Raw genomic sequence first — 9,518 nt, forward strand, 5'->3', positions numbered from 1 at the left:
CTTCCTAGTCTGTCTTAGTCTGAAAGCTCTACTGAAACTTGTCAAGCCTCATAGCAGCACACAAGCCTCCACTGACAGACTGCACATGAGGTGCATTGGCAGGAAATCAAATCCGAATCTCCTGCATGGACTGAACCACAAATGCCCTGGTTTTATATATTAGTCTGATATGTTTTGAAATATTAAAGAATCATTTTCTGCGTATGGACCCTAACTCAAACATGTGTGGCAAACTAATGCTGACTCTGCTTCAGAAAATGAAATGTTCTGTGTCCTCAGAGTTCCTAAGCCACTGTGAATTTAGAGTTAGCTGTGCTTTGGAAGGACAGCATTTCTCAAATAAGTGTTAGACGTCCAGCAACACCTACAACTTGTGCATCTCCTCAGACTGGTGCATGCAACTATGTACTTGAAATCGCCATATCTCAAAGCCAACAACTTCCACACTAAATTTCTGCTCTTTGCCCCTAAAATCTGCTCCATCTACAACATTCCCTATTTTAGTTAATAGTAATCCCAGTCTTGCAGGGATGCAAATTATCCACTGTGTGACTCCCACTCTCTCCCCTAAACTTTAATCCCTCCGGCTGGATGGCTCCAGCTCTCAAGCCCACTTGTACACAGAGACCACATTTTCTCCACCGTGTTCCAAACCTAGCACCCGACATCCTTCCATGAGCCGTGTCTCTGAGGGTCCAAGTGTATATGTTGTTGTTGTTAAATACCGTGGAGTTGGTTCCGACTCATAGTGACCTTACACAGGGTTTCCAAGGCTGTAAATCTTTATGGGAGCAGAAAGCCTCATCTTTCTCTTGCGGAAAGTAGTTTTGAACTGCTGACCTTGAGGTTAGCAGCCGGATTTGTAACCACTGTGCTATCAGAGCTCCTTAAGTGAGCATCCTATAAATGTTGGTGAGTCAGGAGAGCAGAGGTGATTAGTATTAAGTCCTTTGTTGTCAATGCCATTGTGTCAGTTCCAACTCATAGTGACAGTGTATAGGGTTTCCAAGGAGCAACTGGTACATTTGAATGGTCAAATTTGCAGCTCAAACTAACATTGCAATGAGTGCTTATCCTATAGAGCTACACTCAGTCCTTGTAGCTGTTGTTGCTAAGTGCCGTTGAATAGGTTCTGACCTATAGTGACCCTGTATAGGGTTTCTGAGGAGAGACCAACCGGTGGGTTTGAACCACTGACCTGGTGGTTCAAATTGACTTTGTGATCCAGCACATTATTCTGCAGGGCCACACCAAGACTCCACACCATGCCCTGTTGTTGTTGTTGTTGTTGTGTGCCGTCGAGTCGGTTCCGACCCATAGTGACCCTGTACAGGGTTTCCGAGGGTGTAAATCCTTACGGGAGTAGAAAGCCTCATCTTTCTCCAGCGGAGCAGCTGGTAGTTTCGAACCGCTGACTTTAAGGTTCTCAGCCCAATTCGTAACCACTATACTACCACCATGCCCTAGGAGATGTTAATTCAAAGAAAACCAGCAGTAAATTACAAATGTTGTTCATTAGAATGCTGACTCAGATGGAGTAAGTGTGAAGTCAACTCATGCCCTACCCAAAGGGCAATATATACTCCATGTCTCAGCCTCATTCTCTCCAGGCATTGATACAGGTGACTGATACAGAGATGAGCAAAGACAATGTTGTTCCATCATGAGCATAAAACGTGCACCACTTTAAAAAAAAAAGAAAAAACAAAATCACCAAGCAGTATCTAGATAGTAAAAGCGATTTGTGATCAGCTACTAACCTAAAGGTTGGCAACTGAAACCTATCCAACATTGTTACAGAAAAAAATGCCTGGTAATCTGCTTCCATAAAGATTACAGCCAAGAATACCGCCATACAATAGTTCTACTCTGCACAACAAAGGACCCTCACTGTGACTCAGAATCAGCTCAACAGCCACTCATTAGGAGCCCCCTGAGGGATGCAAAAGGTCAAAGCACTCAGCTTCTATCTGAAAGGTCAGAAACTCAAGTCTGCAGGAAAGTGCCTCAGAAGAAGTGCCTGATGATCTAGTTCTAAAAATCACCCATTGAAAACCCTATGCAGCACAGTTCTACTCTAACACACAAGGGGTTGCCAGGAGTCAAAGTCTCTCTATAGCAACTGTATGGTATCTATTTGTTGTTGCTAAGTGCCGTGGAGTTGGTTCATATAGAGGGTTTCTGAGGAGTGGCTGGTGGATTTAAACCAATGACCTTGCATTTTGCAGTCCAGTGCTTATCCTACAACACCACACCAGGACTTCATGGTATATATAGCCAAAAATTTCCTAAAAGAAGAAAAGAAATATCTAGCTCACCTGGTAGGGATGCCTGCTGCTATGTTGCTTCTGAACACTGAGTTCTTTGGACTTGGGAGGGAGGGAGGATGTCATTTCTGCAACAGAAGAATGACTTTAGAGTGATAGTGACAAAAATCAAGCCATGTACTTTAACAATTCTGATGCGTCAATAAATACATTTGCTCTGATCTACTAGCCTGACCTTCAAATAATCCTTAACCATAAAAATACTTATGTAAAAAAATTCACAAAATTTTATATCTTTATTAATTTAAATGAAATAGAAAATATAGCCAAATGATTCAAAATAAATTCCTTTCTTGACACATCAGTCTCATCCTGACACATGATGAATCCAGAGGTTTAAAGAGTGACCAAAGGCAAATTTAAGAGAGAGGGGGAAAAGGGATCTGTTTTGGTTGAGATTTTGATCAAGTTACTTGATTAGCTGCTCAAATACAAATGAATCCATATTCACTTGCAGGAAATGCTACAAGTAGCTGTATTCAGGTTACCAAAGGTCACAGCAATGCTTATGGGCTTCTTTAAACTCCGAAGCATGTTTTGAAGAATGTACATGGCAGATGTGCTGTTTGGGGCTGCTGTGAAGTCAGACACCAACTCTTGGAGACACTATGCACAGTGGAACTGGATCATTGTGATCCAGAGGGCTTTCACTGGCTCATTTCCAGAAGCACATACATCCCATGCTTTTTTCCTAGTCTGTCTTATTCTGGAAGTTCTGATAAAATGTTTTCTTTGTCACAGTAGCACACAAGCCTCCAATGACAGTCAGGTGGTAACTGCCCATGAGGTAACTGCTAGGAGGAAGAGGTGGTGAAATGGAAAAAAATAATAAAAAGGGGGGTCTGTTGAAGATAGATTCTCAATCATGGTTAAAAAATAAATAAATAAGTGTTTTTTGGCTACCCAGCAAGGGTTGATTGGCAGAAAATCTTTCTATGAAATTTGCTTTGCTAGGCGACTTTAACAAGGGAGATAGGCACCCTTTCAGTCATTTATATAACTTTCATCAGGCCTATTAAAGGAACCTAGAGTCACATCCTACCCCTGCCACTTATAAGTAACATTGCCTTCAAGCAGTGCTTATGATATGCTTGTGACACTACATTCTATAAAGGTTGGAAATGAGATCCTACCAAAAAAAGAAAAAAAAAAAAACTTGGTTTGTAAAGTTGCTAGAAACAGATTTCTTGCTCAGTTTCAGTTTTATTATAAACTATTTGAAACTGGGGGAAACTATTCCCAAGATATTAAGATGATTCTTCTCATACTTAGAAACAATGATGGTGAGACTTTGTCTCTTATACATTCGACATGTTGGCAGGAAGGTCCAGTCCCTGGAGAAGGATATAATGCTTGGTAAGGTAGAAGGGAAGGGAAAAAAGAGGAAGACCCCCAACTAGAAGGACTGACACAGGGGCTGAAACGCTGGTTTCTGAGGAGTGGCTGGTACATTTGAACTTCTGGCCTTGCAATTAGCAGCCCAATGCATGTCCTACAGCCCAACACCAAAATTCTGTTGTGCACACGGTGACTGTAAACCAGAACTGAATCAAAGGCACATAACAACAACAACAGTTGAAATTCTGGGGAACTTATTCCTAAGGTATTAAGGTGCCTCCTCTTACACTTTAAGGTAGAAGCCAACTCACAAAGAAAAAGAAGGAAATATGTTTTAAAACTCCAAGATTTAGACAAACAGGTGAAATTTTACTGCTATTCTATTCCTAGAATAGTCCTAGAATATCTCCATCTTTCAAAAATTACCCTCAACATAAAGCTATGACCATGAATCCCTCAACTTTCTGCCTTGCACCATTGCTGTTTCACCCCTCTCTATTCCAACACCTTCTTCGGAGGCCATCCTCTTGGCCAACATGTTCACTCACGTGTGGTCCTTGACTCCACTGAACTGTAGCCATAGTTTTCATTTCCAGTTTTTGTCTTTGTCTCGGTGTTTTCTGTGTTTGTTTTCACATTTGCAGACTTCCTAGAATTGGACCAGTTAAAGAAATGAAATACTAATCAGCAGTGAATATTTGACTCAAAGTGTTATACTCAGAGCACACTGACATATAGAACTTAGGGCAAGTCCACAGCTTAGCTGCTGCCTTCTAAGGAGTTGGTGAGCATTAGAGTGGGACTCTCAGACAGTGAGCTCCCATGGTGGGAAAAGAGGAGCTTTATCATGATAGGTACATGGACTCCAATGAGCAAATTAAGCAGGGATTTGAAAATTATGACCCAGAGACCAAATACAACCCACTGCCTAGTTTTGTAAATAAAGTTTTATTGAAACACAGCCATACCTATTTGTTTTCAAATGTCTATGGCTACTCTCAAGTTACAACAGCAGCATTAAGTGATTGTGAAAGAGACCATGTATTTGATCATATGCAAAAATATTTACTATCTGGCCCTTTTTAGAAAAATCTGTGCTAACCCCTGAAGTAAAGTAAAACTTAGTGCAGTTTCCTAGAGGAAAGGAAGCACTGTAGGACAAGCACTAGACTGCTAAACATAAGGTTGGTGGTTCAAAGCTACCAGTCATTCCTCAGAAACCCTATACAGGGTTGCTCTGAGTCAAAACTGACTCTAAGGAACTATACAGCAACAACAATATATAAAGAATTAGAAATATTCATACTCAATTGGAAAATTCAAACCTAACCTCTAACAATTTATTCTAGGAAAATAATCAAGGACATGTGTAAAAATTTACTTGAAAGTATGCCCCTTTATAAGTTATATATTATATCAAAACCTGCAAATGATCCATGTGTCCAACAAATGATAACCCATGTGCTTCAAAGTAAAATTGTACTCCATAAGGTTTTCAAGACTGTGATCTTTCAGTAGTAGATCGTCTGGTCTTTCTTCCAAGGCAACTCCAGTGGATTTGAACTGCCAATTTGTCTGTTAGTAGCCACATACTGAACCATCTGCGTCACTCAGGGACTCCATATCCAACAATAAGGGACTAATAAAATAAGTCATGATATATCTCTAAGATGAAATACTATACCAACTATAAAAGCTAGTGAAAATCTAAACTAGAACACCTACTTTGGAAAACCGTGTGGCAGTATTATCTGTAACTAACCAGGCCTACCCTCCAACCCAGCCTTCCCTACTAGATATATAGCCAACAGAATCACAAATAGGAAATTTGTTCACTAAAAGATAGGTATGTTGTTGTTAAGTGCTGTCGAGTTGGTTCCGACCCATAGTGACCCTATATAGGGTTTCTGAGGAGCAGTTGGTGAGCTTGAATCGCCGACCTTGTGATTCAAACCAACTTTGCAGTTCAGACCATTAACCCACAGCGCTACATCAAGATATGTATATGAGTGTGCAAAACCACACTATTTGTGATGGCCCCAACCTGAATCCTATCCAAATGTCCATGATCAGGAAAACGGATGAACTGCAGTGTGAGTGTATGGACAAAATATGATAGCATATATAAGCAGAATATAAACAGTCTGCATATTAGTCAACAATCTGAATAAACTTTTAGTATAAAATTCAAGACAGGCAGGAATAAGCACATATGATATGATTCAATTTCTATAAAGTTTATATAAAATAAAGACCCCTGGTGGCATACCGGTTAAGTGCCTGGCTGCTAAGCATGGATTTTTAATGAATTTTAACAAGGTTAATATTGGGAACACTGATGGTGTAGTGGGTTATGCATTGGGTTGTTAACTGCAGGGTTGGCAGTTCAAATATGCCAGCTGCTCTGTGGGAGAGAGATATGCTCTCTGTTCCAAAAAAGATTTATAGCCTCGGAAGCACAATATAGGGTCACTATGAGTCTGCACAACTCAGTAGCTCACAAGAACAGCAACAGTGTTACTATTAGGAGCTTCAGTGGAGCAAGTGGTTTATAATCAGCTGTTAACTCAAAAATTGACCGTTCAAATACACCCCATGTCACCATGGAAGAAAGATCTGGCAATCTATGTTTATGAAGATTGTTATTGCTATATGCTGTGGAGTGGGTTCCAACTCATAGTGACCCTGTACAGGGTTTCCAAGGCTGTAAATCTAAATCTTTACGGGAGCAGAAAGCCTCATCTTTCTCCTGTGGAACAGCTGGTAGTTTCGAACTGCTGACCCTGAGGTTAGCAGCCCGATTCATAACCACTATGCTACCAGAGCTCCATATGAAGATTATAGCCAAGAACACCCTATGGAGCAGTTCTACTTTGTTGCCATGACTTGGGGGACAATTTGAGAAGTCCTGCTGTGATGCTGTAGGAGAAGGACTGGACCACAGTTAGTTTGAACCATAAAGTCAGTGGTTCAAATTCACCAGCCACTCCTTGAAAACCCTGTGCAATGTTGCTATGAGTCAGCACCAACTCAACAGTACTTAACAGCAACTGTGTGGTGCTGTAAGATAAGCACTGGACAGCTAACTGAAAGGTTGGCAGTTCATACCCACTAGTTACTCCTTGGAAACCCTATATGGGGTCACTATGAGTCAGAACTGAGTTGATGTCACTTAACAACAATAATACATCGACCTCAAGGTCAGTTTAAACCACAAGGTCAGTGGTTCAAACTCACCAGTTACTCCTTGGAAACCCCATACGGGGTTGCTATGAGTTGGAACTCAACAGCACTTCATAAAACATTACTCTACTCACTGCTCTGAAAAGCTGTTTATCACTGTCCTATGAAAGCCGCTTATGACCCCAGAAACCAGAAATGGAAGACAATAATTCTGTCAAGAACTGCAAACCCAAGGACCAGGCTTGGGTCTTGCCAGTGACGACACTCAAAAGAAACATTGGAATAATAAACAGGGTCCATTTTCTCTTGCCCCAAAAGATATGGGTTTTCAGATTGCTTGGTTTTGCTGTTTTGTGGTGTTCTCAGAGGACAGTTGCCTTTCTACAAATCACATCCTTACCAGGAGGTCGCTGAGGTCAGATGGAAAATGAATAGTATCTGTCACAGGATGACTGCACACATCCTCATTTACAATGCATAGCCTAAAGGTATTTTAAAGTCCCAATCTTAAAATAAACTGCAAAATCTCATAGAACACTGAGAACTAGATGTGGTCTTGTTATAGCACCCCCATGTCACCATAGTCTAAAAGTCCCTCTCCTTCGTGAATTTTTGGTTAGGTAAAGATTGCAGATATTTCAATTGCTTATCATTAATTACCTGCAATATACAGATGATACAACCTTGCTTGCTGAAAGCAATGTAAAGAAGAAGAAAAAAAAATTCAACACTGGACCCATTATCATCTTGATCAATACAACAAGATTCAAGTTGTCTAAGACTTCATTTTGCTTGCATCTACAATCAACACTTAAAGAAGCAGCAGTCAAGAGGTCAAATAACGCATTGCATTGGGCAAATTTTGCTGCACAAGACCTCTTTGAAGTGTTCAAGAGCAGAGCTGTCAGTTTGAACTCATGCCTGACCCAAGCCATGGCATTTTCAATAGCCTTATGTGTATGTGAAGGTTTGACAGTGAACAAGGAAGACCATAGAAGAATTCATGCATTTGAGTCACGGTGTTGGAGATGAATAGTAAAAGTACCTTGGCCTGCCAGAAAAACAAACCAGCCTGTGTTGGAAGTACAGCCAGAATGATTCTTAGAAGCCAGGGGTGGCCACACTTCATCTCTCATACCTCAGAAACGTTATCAGGAGGGACCAGTCCCTGGAGAAGGACATTACGCTTAGTAAAGTGGAGGGTCAGCAAAAAAAAACAAGGAAGTACCCCAACAAGATGGATTGGCACAGTGGCAGTAGCAGTGGGCTCAAGTATAACAACTGTGAGGCAGACACAGGTAGCATTTGGTTCTGTTGTGCATAGGGTCACTATGAGTCAGAACCAACTCTATGGCATCTAAAAGCATTATCACACGCCTCTGACTTGTTGTTAAGTACTGTTGAGTTGGTACCAAGCCTCTGACACGCTGTTATTGTTGTTGTTAAATGCTGTCTAATCAGTTCTAACTTACAGCAACCCTATGTAGGGTTTCTGAGGCTGTGACTCTTTATAGGAGCAGAAAGTCTCATGTTTCTCCCACAGAATGGCTGGTGGCTTCGAACTGCTGACCATGAGATTAGCAGCCCAACCTGTAACCACTATGAGCCAGAGCTCTGACTTAGTCACCTCTAAAGTGTTGGCCATGACTTCTGGAATGCTGGAAACAATAGGAATTATTTCAGTCCCCAGCTTTGTTGTCTAAGCAGTGATACTAACTAATGGGTCAGTCTGGTCAGTCATCCAGCTAGTTTTTACTCTGCTCCACTGGCCCAGAAGTTTCTATAGGATCTTTGACTGTTTCGTTTAAAATAGTATTTGGAGATGGAAAACTAATTTGCTCTGTGAATTTTCACCCAAATCACACACACAAACAAAGGAAAAGGAAATCAAGAGCAGCAGTGCAGTACTTGAAATGGTAAAATGTTTTGTGTATCCACTCAATGGAACATTGGGCTGGGTGTTTCCATTCAATTCAGTTCAATATGCCAGTCATGTTTAGGTTCCTGTGGTCCAGCATTAAATGAGAAAGAGAATGTATCTACCCTTATGGGTCATTTCTAGTACTAAACACTATCTGAGGCAAAATAACAGAAATGGTACCTGAGTTCCTAGCCTTGACTTTAGCTAGAACAGCAGTAGTGGTGCACAGTGCCCTCTTGTGGAACAAGTTACAAAAGCTAGACTGAAAAAATAAACCTCAGTGCCATGGAGTTGGTACAGACAGACTCCTGGCCACCTTATAACAGAGTATAACTGCCCCACTGGACTCCTGGTGTGGCGCAGTAGGATGAACGCTGGACTTCGAACCATAAGATCTGCAGTTCAAACCCACCAGCTGCTCCTTGGGTCTTTATTAGTCAGAATCGACTCAACAGCACTAAATAACAATGGTAACAGATTGCCACATCTGTCTCCCAGAGGGTTGGTGGATTCGAACCGCCAACACTTTGGTTGCCAGCTGAGTATTTAACCACTGCACCACCAGAACTAATCAAGCACATGTTTGTAAGTGATCACAGGGCAAGTCAAATATATCACAAAACCCCAAAAACCAAAAGTCTACTTGATTCTGACTCTCACATATGACCAAGAGCCAATGATACTGAAAGAGGTAGTCCAAGGTGCATTGAAGGAATTGGCAAAGGAAAAGGCACCAGGAATTGATGGAA

The 9,518-nt window shown here is 41.2% G+C and overlaps 1 protein-coding gene across 1 annotated transcript in view; it reads right to left on the bottom strand.

Moving 5' to 3' along the window:
• Positions 1-1,597: 1,597 nt before the first annotated feature.
• IGSF5 (immunoglobulin superfamily, member 5) overlaps positions 1,598-9,518 on the bottom strand; it is a 61,127-nt gene continuing 53,206 nt past the window's right edge. The window contains exons 7-9 of the mRNA XM_006870861.1: positions 4,214-4,314; positions 2,319-2,395; positions 1,598-1,684 (exon numbers count right to left, since the gene is read on the bottom strand). Coding sequence (XP_006870923.1) covers positions 1,598-1,684; positions 2,319-2,395; positions 4,214-4,314 — 265 coding nt within the window. The remainder of the gene's footprint in view (positions 1,685-2,318; positions 2,396-4,213; positions 4,315-9,518) is intronic.

This window comes from Chrysochloris asiatica, unplaced genomic scaffold (genome assembly GCF_000296735.1).
Source record: "Chrysochloris asiatica unplaced genomic scaffold, ChrAsi1.0 scaffold00154, whole genome shotgun sequence".
Classification (NCBI taxonomy): domain Eukaryota; kingdom Metazoa; phylum Chordata; class Mammalia; order Afrosoricida; family Chrysochloridae; genus Chrysochloris; species Chrysochloris asiatica.